The sequence below is a fragment of the Bufo gargarizans genome, chromosome 8 (genome assembly GCF_014858855.1).
Source record: "Bufo gargarizans isolate SCDJY-AF-19 chromosome 8, ASM1485885v1, whole genome shotgun sequence".
NCBI classification, from domain to species: domain Eukaryota; kingdom Metazoa; phylum Chordata; class Amphibia; order Anura; family Bufonidae; genus Bufo; species Bufo gargarizans.
Genome location: NC_058087.1, coordinates 62,075,397 through 62,093,603, shown reverse-complemented (window position 1 = coordinate 62,093,603; position 18,207 = coordinate 62,075,397). Strand labels below are relative to the sequence as shown.

Sequence of the window (18,207 nt, the reverse complement as noted above, 5' to 3'; positions counted from 1 at the left end):
AAATGCAGGAGCAGTGAGATACGGCCGAGCAGAAAGCGCTGCTCACTATTGCCTCGCGCAGTCACACTGCAGTAGAGTCTGCAGCAGCCAAGTGACGGTACACCAGCTGCATACCTAAGCAGCAACACAGATCAGCCAGCAATCTACAGGGCACACCGGGTGACAATGGCCATGAAATTACACTTTGCTCCAAAATGCACACTCGTCTTCTCCAGGATGATGAGGGATGTGTGCCCCCCTCTCCCTGCATTAGCTCGCCCATATAGAAATCAATCATGCCCTGGATAAAGAAACTGTTGCAGGTGGTGGTATCTCTATATCATGCAGCGGGATCACTACTATTATTTCTTCTTCTATGTGAATACAGCATCTGACAATTTTATGTTTGCATGACATGAATGCAAGAAATGTAATAATGTGTGCGATACCCTTGGGACAAGAGACTTCACGGAAACAATAATCCTTTTTCCTAGGAAACCTACTCAAGTATTTTGCATTTCGCCACTTCTTCAACTTGCCGCAGAGACGAACCTTATTTTCAAGAGACAATTATGGCAAGAAACTAATGATTAAATCAATTTATGTTCAACTGTACGGTAAAAGTACAGAACAATTATGAACGCTTTCACGTCTCCGACAGTTTTAAAAACACGTTTTCTGATATAATTGCACAGAAGGAAGTCTAATTACCTGATAAGTATGTGTCTTTACGCATACAGAAATCTCACAAGCTGTGCAAACTAGATCAATCCTACCTACGACAGGCGCGCAACTGGCAACCCTATGTAATCAGGCTGGAGGATTTCGGTATACTTACACCGCATCTTGTAGAGCCCCGTGCTGGAGAAGAAGCCGGACGATGGCTACGTGACCGTTCTTTACAGCGTCATGAAGAGGCGTGTCGTTCTGGTACCCCGTAGTGTTCACTAGGGCATGGTGTCGAAGCAGCACCTCTACCACATTAGTGTGCCCGTGGTTACAGGCTTCATGCTAGATGCAAAAAAAAAATATATATATGGGATCATCAAAAATTTGCCTTGAGGCATTAAGGAATACACTACGTGCAGAATTATTAGGCAAATGAGTATTTTGACCACATCATCCTCTTTATGCATGTTGTCTTACTCCAAGCTGTATAGGCTCGAAAGCCTACTACCAATTAAGCATATTAGGTGATGTGCATCTCTGTAATGAGAAGGGGTGTGGTCTAATGACATCAACACCCTATATCAGGTGTGCATAATTATTAGGCAACTTCCTTTCCTTTGGCAAAATGGGTCAAAAGAAGGACTTGACAGGCTCAGAAAAGTCAAAAATAGTGAGATATCTTGCAGAGGGATGCAGCACTCTTAAAATTGCAAAGCTTCTGAAGCGTGATCATCGAACAATCAAGCGTTTCATTCAAAATAGTCAACAGGGTCGCAAGAAGCGTGTGGAAAAACCAAGGCGCAAAATAACTGCCCATGAACTGAGAAAAGTCAAGCGTGCAGCTGCCAAGGTGCAATACTCAGAGACATGGCCAAGGTAAGAAAGGCTGAAAGACGACCACCACTGAACAAGACACACAAGCTGAAACGTCAAGACTGGGCCAAGAAATATCTCAAGACTGATTTTTCTAAGGTTTTATGGACTGATGAAATGAGAGTGAGTCTTGATGGGCCAGATGGCTGGATTGGTAAAGGGCAGAGAGCTCCAGTCCGACTCAGATGCCAGCAAGGTGGAGGTGGAGTACTGGTTTGGGCTGGTATCATCAAAGATGAGCTTGTGGGGCCTTTTTGGGTTGAGGATGGAGTCAAGCTCAACTCCCAGTCCTACTGCCAGTTTCTGGAAGACACCTTCTTCAAGCAGTGGTACAGGAAGAAGTCTGCATCCTTCAAGAAAAACATGATTTTCATGCAGGACAATGCTCCATGACACGCGTCCAAGTACTCCACAGCGTGGCTGGCAAGAAAGGGTATAAAAGAAGAAAATCTAATGACATGGCCTCCTTGTTCACCTGATCTGAACCCCATTGAGAACCTGTGGTCCATCATCAAATGTGAGATTTACAAGGAGGGAAAACAGTCCACCTCTCTGAACAGTGTCTGGGAGGCTGTGGTTGCTGCTGCACGCAATGTTGATGGTGAACAGATCAAAACACTGACAGAATCCATGGATGGCAGGCTTTTGAGTGTCCTTGCAAAGAAAGGTGGCTATATTGGTCACTGATTTGTTTTTGTTTTGTTTTTGAATGTCAGAAATGTATATTTGTGAATGTTGAGATGTTATATTGGTTTCACTGGTAAAAATAAATAATTGAAATGGGTATATATTTGTTTTTTGTTAAGTTGCCTAATAATTATTCACAGTAATAGTCACCTGCACACACAGATATCCCCCTAAAATAGCTAAAACTAAAAACTACTTCCAAAAATATTCAGCTTTGATATTAACCCCATAGGGACACAGCCTTATTTCACCTTAAGGACCAGGCCATTTTTTGCAAATCTGACCAGTGTCACTTTAAGTGCACATAACTTTAAAACGCTTTGACTTATCCAGGCCGTTCTGAGATTGTTTTTTCGTCACATATTGTACTTCATGACAGTGGTAAAATGAAGTCAAAAAAATTATTTTTTTTGCACAAAATAATACCTAATTTACCCCAAAATTTCAAAAATTAGCAAATTTCAAAGTTTCAGTTTCTCTACTTCTGTAATACATAGTAATACCCCCAAAAATTGTGATGACTTTACATTCCCCATATGTCTACTTCATGTTTGTAGCATTTTGGGAATGATATTTTATTTTTTGGGGATGTTACAAGGCTTAGAAGTTTAGAAGCAAATTTTGAAATTTTTCAGAAATCTTCAAAATCCCACTTTTTATGGACCAGTTCAGGTTTGAAGTCATATTGTGAGGCTTAGATAATAGAAACCTCCCAAAAATGACCCCATCTAAGAAACTACACCCCTCAAGGTATTCAAAACTGATTTTACATACGTCGTTAACCCTTTAGGTGTTGCACAAGAGTTATTGGCAAATGGGGAAGAAATTTGAGAATTTCATTTTTTTGTCTAATTTTCCATTTTAACCCATTTTTTCCACTAACAAAGCAAGGGTTAACAGCCAAACAAGACTGTATCTTTATTGCCCTGACTCTGCCGTTTACAGAAACACCCAATATGTGGCCGTAAACTACTGTACGGCCACACAGCGGGGCGTAGAGTGAAAGGTGCGCCGTATGGTTTTTGGAAGGCTGATTTTTATGGACTGGTTTATTTACACCATGTCCCATTTGAAGCCCCCTGATGCACCCCTGGAGTAGAAACTCCCTAAAAGTGACCCCATCTAAGAAAGTACACCCCTCAAGGTATTCAAAACTGATTTTATATACGTCGTTAACCCTTTAGTTGTTGCGCAAGAGTTATTGACAAATGGGGATGAAATTTGAGAATTAGATTTTTTTGTCTAATTTTCCATTTTAACCCATTTTTTCCACTAACAAAGCAAGGGTTAACAGCCAAACAAGACTGTATCTTTATTGCCCTGACTCTGCCGTTTACAGAAACACCCAATATGTGGCCGTAAACTACTGTACGGCCACACAGCGGGGCGTAGAGGGAAAGGTGCGCCGTTTGGTTTTTGGAGGGCTGATTTTTATGGACCGGTTTATTTACAACCCCCCTGATGCACCCCTGGAGTAGAAACTCCCTAAAAGTGACCCCATTTTGGAAACTATGGGATAAGGTGGCATTATTTGGGGGACTATTTTTAGGGTACATATGATTTTTGGTTGCTCTATATTACATTTTTGTGAGGCAAGGTTACCAAAAATTGAGATTCTGAAATTTCATCTCCATTTGCCATTAACTGTTGAGGAACACCTAAAGGGTTAATAAAGTTTGTATAATCAGTTTTGAATACCTTGAGGGGTGTAGTTTCTTAGATGGGGTCACTTTTAGGGAGTTTTTACTCTAGGGGGGCATCAGGGGGGCTTCAAAAGGGACATGGTGTCAATAAAAAAGGCCATCAAAATCGGCCTTCCAGAAACCATGTCGGTCCTTTCCTTTTGCGGCCTCCCTTTTACTGATACAGCAGTTTACGACCACAAATGTGGCATTTCTGTAAACTGCAGTATCAGGGTAATAAATATTAACTTTTGTTTGGTTGTTAACCCTTGTTTTGTTACCGAAAAAAAACGGATTGAAATGAAAAAGTGCCAAAAATGGAGTTTTTGGCACCGTTTTCATTTTTTTTTTTTAACCGTGTTAATCTGGGGGGTTGGGTCATGGGATATTTTTATAGAGGAGATTCTTACGGACGCGGCGATACCTAATAAGTCTACTTTTTTTTTATAATTATTTAGGTTTTTGACTATATTATCCTTTTTGATACCCAAACATTTTTTTGGTATCTCTAAAGTCTAGGTGTCATTTTTTTTATTTATTTTTTATCTGATTATCTTATGTGGGGGCTCATTTTTTGCGGGACGAGCGGACGGTTTTTCTGGCACTATTTTGGGGGCTATATGACTTTTTGATCGCTTGCTATTAAATTTTTTGTTATGTTTGGTGACAAAAAAAAATCTTTTTTTGCACTTTTTTTTTTTTTTTTGGACCGTGTTAATCTGGGGGGGTTGGATCATGGGGTATTTTTATAGAGAGATTATTACCGACGCGGCGATACCTAATATGTCTACTTTTAATAAATTATAGTTTTTTTGGGTGTCTCAAGTCTGAGAACCCTTTTTTTTTTTATCCCATGTCAGTCCTAAATTGGGATATAAATTTAGTACTCCATGGAAGTGTGATACTCCCTGAAGCAACCAATAATGCAGAGGCCCGGATGATCGGGGCACGTGTCACATTGAGTTGTGGTGTCCTTCCGTATCCCCCTCCTGTGACACACTCTGCACCTTTTTTGGGTTCGTCCCTTCTTTCCAGTATGGGGGACCACACCTGGAAAGTGTTGGCCAGGGACGATCCGGGCGCCTCCAGTTCCCGAGGTACTCCGGCCTGCTCTTTCCCGGTCCGAAAAGATCAGGTCTTTGAGGACTGCCTCATAGAATTGGAGGAATGTCCCTGTGCTGCCAGCGCTTCGGGATAGTACAAAAGAGTTGTACATGGCAACCTGCACCAAGTAGACCGCAACTTTTTTGTACCATGCCCGGGTTTTGCGCATGGCGTTATATGGCTTGAGGACTTGATCAGAGAGATCAACTCCTCCCATATACCGATTGTAGGCGACGATACAATCGGGCTTGAGGACCGTTGCCGCGGTACCTCGCACAGGGACAGGGGTGATGCCGTTACCATGAATTGTGGACAGCATAAGGACATCCCTCTTGTCCTTATACCTGACCAGCAACAGGTTTCCAGTGGTAAGGGCACGGGTCTCACCCCTGGGGATAGGTACCTGGAGGGGGAGGGCAGGGAGGCCGCGTTGATTATTCCGCACGGTCCCACAAGCGAACGTGGATCTGGCGGCAAGGGACTGGAACAAGGGGATACTGGTATAAAAGTTATCCACGTAAAGGTGGTAACCCTTATCCAGCAGTGGGAACATAAGGTCCCACACAAGTTTCCCGGTAACACCCAGAGTGAGGGGACATTCTGGGGGTTGAATCCGGGAATCTCGCCCCTCGTATATACGAAATTTGTAAGTGTACCCTGAGGTACTCTCACAAATTTTGTATAGCTTCACGCCATACCTCGCTCGCTTGGTGGGCACATACTGGCGGAAAATGAGTCTCCCCTTGAACGCAATGAGAGACTCATCAACCGCGACCTCTCTTCCAGGTACATAGGCCTCCATGAATTTGGCCCCAAAGTGATCGATGACCGGCCGTATCTTGTACAGACGGTCATGGGCAGGATCACCTCGGGGGGGACATGCTGCATTATCGGAATAATGCAGACATTTCCGAATGGCCTCAAACCGGGAGCGTGTCATGGCTGTACTGTAAAGTGGGGTCTGGTATAGGACGTCCCCACTCCAGTACAGCCTGACACTGGGTTTCTTGACCAGGCCCATATGCAGCACGAGGCCCCAAAATGTCCTCATTTCGGCTGCACTGACCGGCGTCCAGCCACCGGGCCTGGCCAAAAAGGAGCCCGGGTGTTGAGCGACGAACTGTTGGGCGTACAGATTCGTCTGCTCCACCATCAGATTTACCAGTGGGTCACTGAAAAAATGACGAAAAAAGTCATATTCAGTGTAGCCCACTGTGGAAATCTGGATTCCTGATTGGCCTACAAAATCAGGAATCACGGGCTCGTATCGCTCTGGGCTACACCAGACAAATTCACCGGCAGGGTGCTCCGGTGGATTTAACTGGTGGGCCGGGAAACCAGTACGAGCCCCAGAGCTGCTCGTACTAGGCTGGGCCACAGGGTCCCTAACATGGCGGTCCCCTTGCTCCGCCTGGCGGCGTCTCCGCCGCCTTGGGGGCTCATCATCATCGCTAGATGATGAGGAGGATGCGGATGACAACAGGAATGTGGGGTCATCCTCATCCTCACTGGGACTCTCGGATTCGGAGGCAAGCTGGGCGTATGCCTCCTCGGCCGAGAACGTCCGGCGGGCCATAGGGGAGTGTGTGTCTGCGTGTATATGTGCGTGTGTGTAACTCTTTATTTTGTGTGCGTGTGTGTGGGGGCACGGGTGTTCACGAACTCACCCTAAAACTAAAAAAATAAAAAAATAAACTGACTAAAAAAAAGGCCAAAAAATGTGGAAAAAAAAATTCAAAACCGCTGATCAACCGTCCGAAGTTGATCAGCGGTGGGGTGTGCGATGCGCTAACAGTGGCCGGACACTAAGAGTGCCGGCCACAGTCAGCGTACACAAAAAAAAAAAAAAAAATCCTGCACCACAAAAAAGTGTGGGGGGGGGGGGGAGGGGGGGCAGGGGGGGGGGGGCAAGTGGCAGCACCCCTGGGGGGTCTAGGGTCACACAGCTGTGCTGTGGACCCCAGACACCCTAACTAGGGTGATGCAATGAAAAGTGAAAAAAACTAACTTTCCCTTTTTTTCCCTGCCTAACCCAAACTTTCCCTAGCTGTCCCTATGTACCTGATGGGGGGTGCTGGTGGCAGAGATCGGGTCCTGGGGGCACAGATCGGGTGCAGGCAGCGGCAGCAGACACGTGCAGGCAGCTCCTCTCTCCTCCGGCTCCGGAACACAAAAGGAGGAGGAGAGGAGCGCCTGCCTCTTTTGAATCTGCCGCCGGACCGCCCACTGACCAATCAGAAAGCGATCCTGAGTGGTGATGTCACCATCACCACTCAGGATCGCTGGATGGTGATTGGTGGAGTGAAATCACACGACCATCACCATCCTGTTCCGGGTTATCGGGTCTTCAGAGACCCGAATAACCCGGAAACGCAGAAAACCGCAGGTCTGAATTGACCTGCGGTTTTCTGCGATCGCCGACATGGGGGGGTCACAGGACCCCCCGGCGCATTTGCCCCAGGTGCCTGCTCAATGATTTGAGCAGGCACCGGGTTCCGATCACCGCCCGCCGAGCGGCGGTGATCGGAACCATTCATGACGTACCGGTACGTCATATGTCCTTAAGTACCAGGACATCATGACGTACCGGTACGTCATGTGTCCTTAAGAGGTTAATGAGTTTTTTGGGTTCATTGAGAACATGGTTGTTGTTCAATAATAAAATTAATCCTCAAAAATACAACTTGCCTAATAATTCTGCACTCCCTGTAGATCTACAATATAAGATCATATAAGTGCCTGAAAAGGCGTTGTCCCACGAAAAATATTCTACGGTTTTGAAACCAGCACTTTGATCTGAATGCTTTTATAATTGCATGTAATTAAAAATGTATTCTAGCTACCGAGTTTTTGAATGAAATCTCTCTGTATAGCGCCAGCTGCTGTTAGCACGTTATCCAATTTCTCTGTCCTGCTCATTGAAACGGAAGCAAGTGCTCAGTTCCGTTGATCAACTGCCACCAGCTGCAGCATAAAGGACATGCCCCCCAAGCTGCCAGCTTGAAATAAGTCCAGCAGAGCAATTGGAACAAGGAATGTGGAGATCTCTGGATCCATGTGAGGTGCAGGGCTGGTTCTAGCTGTGTTAGAAAGAGATGGTCATGTACTGTATGAAGTCTGGTTTAATGGTATACATCATCTGATTTCCAAAATAACCCTTTTACTTGTGGAACAAAGTCCATCGTTTTGAGATCATTGAGAATAAGAACTGATGTAAGGGCTCTTTCACACTTGCGTTCTTTTCTTCCGGCATAGAGTTCCGTCGTCTGGGCTCTATGCCGGAAGAATCCTGATCAGTTTTATCCTAATGCATTCTGAACGGAGTGAAATCCGTTCAGGATGCATCAGGATGTCTTCAGTTCCGGAACGGAACGTTTTTTGGCCGGAGAAAATACCGCAGCATGCTGCGCTTTTTGCTCCGGCCAAAAATCCTGAAGACTTGCCGCAAGGCCGGATCCGGAATTAATGCCCATTGAAAGGCATTGATCCGGATCCGGCCTTAAGCTAAACGTCGTTTCGGCGCATTGCCGGATCCGACGTTTAGCTTTTTCTGAATGGTTACCATGGCTGTAAGTATACCGCTCCCTGCTCCTACTATGGCAACCAGGACTTTAATAGCGTCCTGGCTGCCATAGTAACACTGAAAGCATTTTGAAGACGGATCCGTCTTCAAATGCTTTCAGTACAATTGCGTTTTTCCGGATCCGGCGTGTAATTCCGGCAAGTGGAGTACACGCCGGATCTGGACAACGCAAGTGTGAAAGAGGCCTAAGATGAGGACCGCTGCAGCAGAACCAAAAAAAAAATCTATGTTTCAGTGTACGTAGTTTTCCTAGAAAGTAATATTTCATGGCAGGTTTGGTCATACATGGTCCTCAGAAAGTAAGATCCAGTTGCGATCACTTCTCCTACATTCAGTTGTATAGACTCATAATCCCAAAACTGCTGTCAGTGAAGAGACTGTATAGCTGTAATAAGGTAGGTACTCATGGACAACCCCGATCTTCCCTATAGGTCACAAAGACAACAACATACCAAGCATATAAGGACTCTGTCATTATTACACTATGTTCACACCGTTTTGAGGAGCACAGTATATGTCTAGCGTAGCACACGGTCTTCACAATGCTCTGCACGCTACTGTAGGGCATACAGCCACATATACAGTACAGACCAAAAGTTTGGACACACCTTCTCATTCAAAGAGTTTTCTTTATTTTCATGACTATGGAAATTGTAGATTCACACTGAAGGCATCAAAACTATGAATTAACACATGTGGAATTATATACATAACAAAAAATTGTGAAACAACTGAAAATATGTCATATTGTAGGTTCTTCAAAGTAGCCACCTTTTGCTTTGATTACTGCTTTGCACACTCTTGGCATTCTCTTGATGAGCTTCAAGAGGTAGTCCCCTGAAATGGTTTTCACTTCACAGGTGTGCCCTGTCAGGTTTAATAAGTGGGATTTCTTGCCTTATAAATGGGGTTGGGACCATCAGTTGCGTGTGGAGAAGTCAGGTGGATACACAGCTGATAGTCCTACTGAATAGACTGTTAGAATTTGTATTATGGCAAGAAAAAAGCAGCTAAGTAAAGAAAAACGAGTGGCCATCATTACTTTAAGAAATGAAGGTCAGTCAGTCCGAAAAATTGGGAAAACTTAGAAAGTGTCCCCAAGTGCAGTCACAAAAACCATCAAGCGCTACAAAGAAACTGGCTCACATGCGGACCACCCCAGGAAAGGAAGACCAAGAGTCACCTCTGCTGCGGAGGATAAGTTCATCCGAGTCACCAGCCTCAGAAATCGCAGGTTAACAGCAGCTCAGATTAGAGACCAGGTCAATGCCACACAGAGTTCTAGCAGCAGACACATCTCTAGAACAACTGTTAAGAGGAGACTGTGTGAATCAGGCCTTCATGGTAGAATATCTGCTAGGAAACCACTGCTAAGGACAGGCAACAAGCAGAAGAGACTTGTTTGGGCTAAAGAACACAAGGAATGGACATTAGACCAGTGGAAATCTGTGCTTTGGTCTGAGTCTAAATTTGAGATCTTTGGTTCCAACCACTGTGTCTTTGTGCGATGCAGAAAAGGTGAACAGATGGACTCTACATGCCTGGTTCCCACCGTGAAGCATGGAGGAGGAGGTGTGATGGTGCTTTGCTGGTGACACTGTTGGGGATTTATTCAAAATTGAAGGCATACTGAACCAGCATGGCTACCACAGCATCTTGCAGCGGCATGCTATTCCATCCGGTTTGCGTTTGGACCATCATTTTTCAACAGGACAATGACCCCAAACACACCTCCAGGCTGTGTAAGGGCTATTTGACCATGAAGGAGAGTGATGGGGTGCTGCGCCAGATGACCTGGCCTCCACAGTCACCGAACCTGAACCCAATCGAGATGCTTTGGGGTGAGCTGGACCGAAGAGTGAAGGCAAAAGGGCCAACAAGTGCTAAGCATCTCTGGGAACTCCTTAAAGACTGTTGGAAGACCATTTCAGGTGACTACCTCTTGAAGCTCATCAAGAGAATGCCAAGAGTGTGCAAAGCAGTAATCAAAGCAAAAGGTGGCTACTTTGAAGAACCTAGAATATGACATATTTTCAGTTGTTTCACACTTTTTTGTTATGTATATAATTCCACATGTGTTAATTCATAGTTTTGATGCCTTCAGTGTGAATCTACAAATTTCATAGTCATGAAAATAAAGAAAACTCTTTGAATGAGAAGGTGTGTCCAAACTTTTGGTCTGAACTGTATATGTTCACCATATATGACAAGCATAACCATAAAGAAACAAAGTAATAATCGGGCACATTCCCCATTTTTCCAAGTAGATATTGTATAGATAAGGGGTCAGCAGCACCCTGCACTTGAGCTGTTGTGAAACTACAACTCCCAGCATGCTCCATTCATTTGTATGCGAGTTCTGAGACCAGCCAAGAAAGTGTGCATGCTGGGAGTCGTAGTTTCACCACAGCTAATGATCACTATAGCTAGCTGATGGCAGTACAGCATCCATACATCTACTGGCCCCTATGAACACATGGTAGAGGTTTCTGTGGAGCTGCCCTCTGACATATGGTTAGTTTCTTAATACCAAGATGAAAATGTAAAAGAAACAAGAGTTACCAAAGGAGTCCATCCAGCATTGTCTTTAATATTGGGGTTAGCGCCACTCTTCAGGAGCTCCTCCACCGTGTGCACCTCACCCTGTGTGCAGTTAAAAGACACATTAATCACCTTCGAAACAGAGGAAAAACAAGAATTCTAGCCAAAAAGGACATGGACATTTAGTAGCATCCAAGCAACACTTAGACAGTATTATATAAAACGCATGGATTTACCGGTATCAAAACACTGTACAGAAATGGGTCATAGTGAGAGAGAGATAAAATGGATGCTCATTGATCATGTTCCAATGCCGAGAAGAGGTGGTAACAGAGGCTTACTACCTAAAAACTGAGAAATCCTCTGGATTATGAAATTAAATACATTGAGACCAGAAGGGTTGAATGTTGAGTTCAGACCTTGGATATGTACGTAGTTGGCTGCTGCCCTCTGGGTGTTACCCTTTGCCCGGCTATGTCTACCTGCTAACTATATGTGGGGTGCCATTTATATTTTCTAAATAGTTTCCTTTGTTTTACTTACAGATGATGTACAGTTGGGCGTTGGGATGATAAGAAATAGTGATTGGGATCCCCGCAACACATGAAGAGGCTGGACAACTGCTATATATGAATGTAATGCCAACTGTATGGCATTGACAAGATCATACACATAATAACATTTTCTATATATGGAATCTTGGACTTAATTCTGTACGGTTTGTACCTAGTTCTGACTGGGATGAGTGGCAGACAATTACTATAGTAATAGGTGGATGTAAATTAAGTTGGCAGGAGCTACTAGCAATGGGAGCCTTGCGTACTTTAGACAGTTTGCGATAAGGCCGCCTGGTATCCGCGCTGACCTTGTTCAGAGGAATTGATATGGGGGCAAATCCGCAATGTTCTTACAGTTTAACCCAGCTCTTTTATAGGGGGTTGGCAGGCACGACGATACCTGCGCTTGGGGATAAGTGCGGTATGGCCTGAGCCGCCTACTGATACAACTGATGGCGTCTAGCGATGTCTTCCGATGTTGAAGACCCCTTTAGTGCAAATTTGTGATCTGCCACTCACACTCTGTCATCAGGTCATAAGCACTCAACTATTGTTTTTAATTATGTATGTACATGATCACCTGGGTATTGTTGAATACCTTAATTAGAATGAAATATGATTTAGAGTTGTATTTTTGTCCAAAATATGTTTTGGGATATATACTTGTGTCACATACAGATTACACATGTATCACAATGATTTTTGAATCATGTTTATCTGGCTTTACACATGAATTTATGAAATGCATCATGCTTTATACTTAATAGTGTTCACTAATTAATTGAGATGTAACATGCTATATATACACACTATATGCACCTCCACTTTTTGTATCACTGATTGAGAAAGGTTCCAGTGTGCGAACCGAAACTTTGCTGTTTGGTGAATAAATTACTTATTTTACGTAAGGAAGTGCCGTGGATTTTCTTTAATTTATATAATATATATATATATATATATATATATATATATATATATATATATACACATATACATATACACACACACACACACACACACACACACACAGCCTGTCCAAAAAAAAGATTACGGCACGCATTCGCTGTGGCATTGTTTCGATAAGCTTCTGCAATGTCCCAAGATTAATTTCCATCCAGTGTTGCATTCATTTTTCACCAAGATCTTGCATTGATGATGGTAGAGTCTGACCGCTGCACAAAGCCTTCTCCAGCACATCCCAAAGATTCTCAATGGGGTTAAGGTCTGGACTCTGTGGTGGCCAATCCATGTGTGAAAATTATGTCTCGTGCTCCCTGAAACACTCTTTCACAATTTGAGCCCGATGAATCCTGGCATGGTCATCTTGGAATATGCCCGTGCCATCAGGGAAGAAAAAATCCATTGATGGAATAACCTGGTCATTCAGTATGTTCAGGTAGTCAGCTGACCTCATTCTTGGAGCACATACTGTTGCTGAACCTAGACCTGACCAACTCCAGCAACCCCAGATCATAGCACTGCCCCCACAGGCTTGTACAGTAGGCACTAGGCATGATGGGTGCATCACTTCATCTGCCTCTCTTCTTACCCTGATGCGCCCATCACTCTGGAACAGGGTAAATCTGGACTTATCAGACCACATGAGCTTCTTCCATTGCTCCAGAGTCCAATCTTTATGCTCCCTAGCAAAATGAAGACTTATTTTCTGGTTTGCCTCACTGATTCATGGTGGTCTTACAGCTACACAGCTGTTCAGTCCCAATCCCTTGAGTTCCCTTCATATTGTCTGTGTGGAAATGCTCTTACTTCCACTATTAAACATAGCCCTGAGTTCTACTGTTGTTTTTCTTCGATTTGATTTCACCAAATGTCTAAGTGATCGCCGATCATTCAGGATTTTTTTTTTCCACCACATTTCTTTCTCGAATACGATGGGTCCCCACTATCATTCCAGTTTTTAATAATGGACAATTCTTAACCCAACTTTAGCAGTTTCTGCAATCTCCTTAGATGTTTTCTCTGCTTGATGCATGCCAATGATTTGACCCCTCTCAAACAGACTAATGTCTTTTCAACGACCACGAGAGGTGTCTTTCGACATGGTAAAGATATGAGAAGCAACGCATTGCACCAGTTGTGGTTAAATAACTTATTGCCAGCTGAAAGATAATCGCCCATGCAGTAATTATCCAATAGGAGGCTCATAACTATTTGCTTAGTTAAATTCAGGTGGCCACACACACACACACACACACATGTTTTTCTGTCCGACTGCTGATTCACAGACTGAAGCACTTTACAAATGTAATGACTAAGGGCTCATGCACACAAATGTATGTTTTTTTTACAGACTGTATACGGGCCCATTCATTTCAATAAGTCCGCAAAAAAAACTGAAGGTACTCCATGTGCATTCCGTTTGCCTGCATTTCCGTTCCGCAAAAAAAATAGAACATGTACTATTATTGTCCGCATTACAGACAAGAATAGTACTGTTCTATTAGGGGCTAGCTGTTCCATTCCGCAATATACAGAATGCACACGGATGTCATCCCTATTTTTTGCGGATCCATTTTTTGTGGACCGCAAAATACATACGGCCGTGTGCACGAGGCCTAACCCCCATGTTTTTATGTTCTTTCTTCTGCAGTCTGTATTGGAGGTGTGGATGACTCCATTGGTCGTGCACTCCTAACTAACCTGTCTGTTCCATAGGCTGATTTTAATTAGTGGAAATATAAAGCTGTAGTCTGCTCTCTCTGCATTTATTGGAGGCCAAAATACAGAGTGGGCTCAGCATGATGTGGAGCCTGCACTCCCTGAATTTAATGGAGGCCTGTATGGCACCAGAGGAGGTAGTATTTAGTGTAGGTTCCTGTCCTAAAGAGATCACCTTGCCCTTGACGGACAGGCACAAATAGTTTTGTACAAAATGTATTTGCCAAGAATCTCACATTTCTAACGTAGCATTAGCATTATAAGTACATTGGAATGATTGTATTTACTGTATTATTTGTGTTTGCAGAGTGCTGTTGTATTGTGTTTGCTTTTGTGCTTCCAGCCATAGCGATGTGCACCTGCACACTGGGATGTGCTGACTAATCCCCATTTCTTTCTTTGCATTAGTGAATATGGTGCATTAAAAGAAAGACATTGGGCGACATTTATCAAGACTGACGTTTAACCCCTTAGGCTACATGCACACGACCGTGTGTGTTTTGCGGTCCGCAAATTGCAGTTCCGCAAAAAAAAACGGATGACATTCCGTATGGCATCCGTTTTTTTTGCGGATCCATTGTAATAATGCCTATCCTTGTCCGCAAACTAGAAAAAAATAGGACATGCACTATTTTTTTAGCGGAGCAACGGAACGGACATACTGATGCGGACAGCACACTGTGTGCTGTCCTTGTTTTTTGCGGACCCATTGAAATAAATGGGTCCGCATCCTATCCGCAAAAAAAACGGATCGGACACTGAAACAAAATACGGTCGTGTGCATGTAGCCTTAGTGACCAGCCTGTTTTGGGCCTTACGCTGGGTTCAGACCTGAGCATTCTGAAAGGAGCGCTCTGTATGCGTGATTGTACTGACGTTTGCAATCGCGCATACAGAGACAAGCGAACGCCCATTGTCGCACGTTCCCGAAAGTCTATGTACGGGAACGCACGACAAGATGCCCCAAAGAAGCTCATGTACTTCTTGGGGCGTCGGGCATTTTACAGCGCAATCGTACGCGCTGTAAAACGCCCAGGTGTGAACCATTCCCATAGGGAATCATTGGTTTCTCCTTGTTGAGCGTTTTACAGCGTAGGAACGCGCTGTAAAACGCTCAGGTGTGAACCCAGCCTTACTGACCAAGCATTTTTCTTCCTTTCTTCATCTTTTCCTTCCCAGAGCTATAACCTTATTATATTTCCGTCTTTATAGCTGTATGAGGTCATGTTTTTTGTGGGAAAAGTTGTAGTTTTTAATAGTGCCATTTTGGGGTACACATAACTTTATGATTAACTTTTATTAACTCTTACTGGGAGGGAGATGGGGAAAAACAGCAAAACTGCCAGTGTTTTTAAGTTCTACATTTTACTGAGTTAATTTTTCGGTAAAAATAACATAATATCTTTATTCTCTGGGTCAGTACGATTACAGTGATACCAAATAATTTTTTATTTTATTTTTTAACGTTTTACTACTTTTTTGCAATAAAACACCTTTTTCTAAAAGGAAAAAAATAGTTTTGCATTGCCGCTTCCCAAGACCCATAACTTTATTATTTTTCTTTCTATGGAGTTGTGTGGGGGCTTTTTTTTTTCTACGGAGTTCACCGTAGGGGATAATATACATGATATTTATGTAGTCTGGGGGACAAACTATCACAAGAGTGATCACTCGTCCCTGTACAGAGGAAAAGATTGCTGCCTGCAAATGCCGCTCTCATCTCTTCTGATGAGCAGGCAATTATCAGGAATTAACAGTTCATGCCCAATAACTGCTGAGTTGGCGCATGTAAACGGGCCTTTAGTCCGATATTGGGAGGTTGAGCCAATGTACATCCAATGTGTAGTGCAGCTTTACTCCTTTTACCACACCAGGGTCCATTCACGTGTCCCAAAAATGGGTCCGCATCCGTTTCGCAATTTTTCGGAACAGGTGCGCACCCATAAATTTTCAATGGGGCAGGAATGTGTTATCCGCATCTGCATTTACGGATCCATACAAAAAAAATAGAACATGTCCTATTCTTCTCCGCAACTGCAGACAAGAAAAGGCATTTTCTAAGACTGTGCCGGTGATGTGCGGTCTGCAAAATGCGGAATGCACATTGACGGTGGCTGTGTGTTTTGCGGATCTGCAAAACCCATACGGACGTGTGAATGGACCCTAAAGGTCCCTTTACACTAGATGACACAGTAGCAGGTTGTCAGGAAGGAAGCGTTTTTTCCCCAAAAAAAAAATCACGATCGAGAGAATCAGCAATCTCCTCCACAGTATGCGGAGGAGCGATCGGTAATGTCATTATTCGTCCCCATAGAGACTCATTGTTTGCCGGCAGCAGAGCGCTGATTACACAGTATTGTCTGCTGTCAGCAAACGATTTTTGTGTCTGCATGAATAGCAGCACTTTTACACCGCCAGATAAACGCTAATCAGCGTTCCTATGTATGCTCATTAGTGATTATATTGCAGAATCTCAGCCCGGGGACCCGGAGCGGCACAGGGAGCAGGGCAAGTATAATCAGTGGGGGGTAGGAGGCTTTTTATACTTTTTAAGACCGATCACCGTCTTGCTTCATATTACATTTTTTTGTAGCCAAAAGCCAACCAAGATCACTGGTTATGATTACTAGAATGTGCACGAAAGAGTCAAAGCCAAAAACACTCATCCGACTTTCTGTGAATTTTCCGAGATGAGAAATTACTGCACCTTTTTTAGGTAAGATACCCTTTGCCAACATATATTTCTGGTGACTGGCTATAAATAAGATGTGGCATTTGCAAGCGGGGAGCAGGTATTTTTGCAACTGAAATCAGTTTTTTTTTTTTGCCAAAAGCAAGGTCTTTGCTAAGAAAAGATTATTAAATGAGATTTCAAACAGTCTGCACGGAAATGCTCTTGTGGGCCAGGTTATCAACTTTCATTCATCTTTCTTGCACGGTTATTGTCAGTCACACAATAGTGGCAGATAGCTTAATTGCGGCAGCTTAACATTTTTAGTATTCTCCTGGAGACTCTGAGCAGTTCCAGACCAATTTTCTTACCAATGGAGCATTTCCTGGAAATCGCGCAATAATCAAGCACAGCTCCCATCGCCTTCCAAAAGATTAAATTAACTCAAATCAGACGCCAAAAATGGAACTAATAGGCATCCAAGAACGGTCATAAAACGTGATAACTATTGCCGCACATAAAAGAACTTTAGATCCGACAGCTGGGAATAACTGCAGCACTAAAGCTCTGCGATAAAAACTTCATTGGGGATTTTTTGTTTAACCCGTTGTGATCTATAGAAACAATCAGATTCACATTTGCAGGATATCACTGAAAAGCGAAGCCTCACCGAGAAAGGGAAAGCCTAATGCCTCATTCACACGTCAGTGTTTGGTCAGTGATTTTGAGCCAAAACCAGGCGCGGCTCTAAACACAGAACAGGTGCAGATATTTCCTTTATACCTTATGTCTGTGGAGGCTCCAATCCTGGTTTTGGCTTCCAATCACTGACCGAACACTGACTGTGTGAATGAGGACTAAGGCCCCTTGCAGACGAGCGTGTCCGGATTTCTATCTTCATTCAGCAGGACCTGTGCCGATGTCACCACGTGGTGAGCGCGATTACCTCAAAGGTCCTTTGGCAGGTCCTGAAAGAAGAAGATGCCGGCTGTGCGAACAACAGGATGAGGCGAGTTAATAATTTTTTAGCCCCTAAAGCCGCATTTTAGTAAGCATTCTGTGTTAAGAATGCTATTACTTTCCTTTATAACCATGTTATAAGGGAAAATAATACAGTAAATTGACTTTTATCAATTTACTTCATCTTCTAGCAACCATGCGTGAAAAATCGCACCGCATCTG

At 43.7% G+C, this 18,207-nt stretch overlaps 1 protein-coding gene across 1 annotated transcript in view; it reads right to left on the bottom strand.

Annotated features, from left to right (window-relative positions):
- BARD1 (BRCA1 associated RING domain 1) overlaps nucleotides 1–18,207 on the bottom strand; it is a 56,768-nt gene that overhangs the window by 19,509 nt on the left and 19,052 nt on the right. The window contains 2 exon segments of the mRNA XM_044303735.1: nucleotides 818–990; nucleotides 11,140–11,220. Of these exon segments, the coding sequence (XP_044159670.1) occupies nucleotides 818–990; nucleotides 11,140–11,220 (254 nt within the window).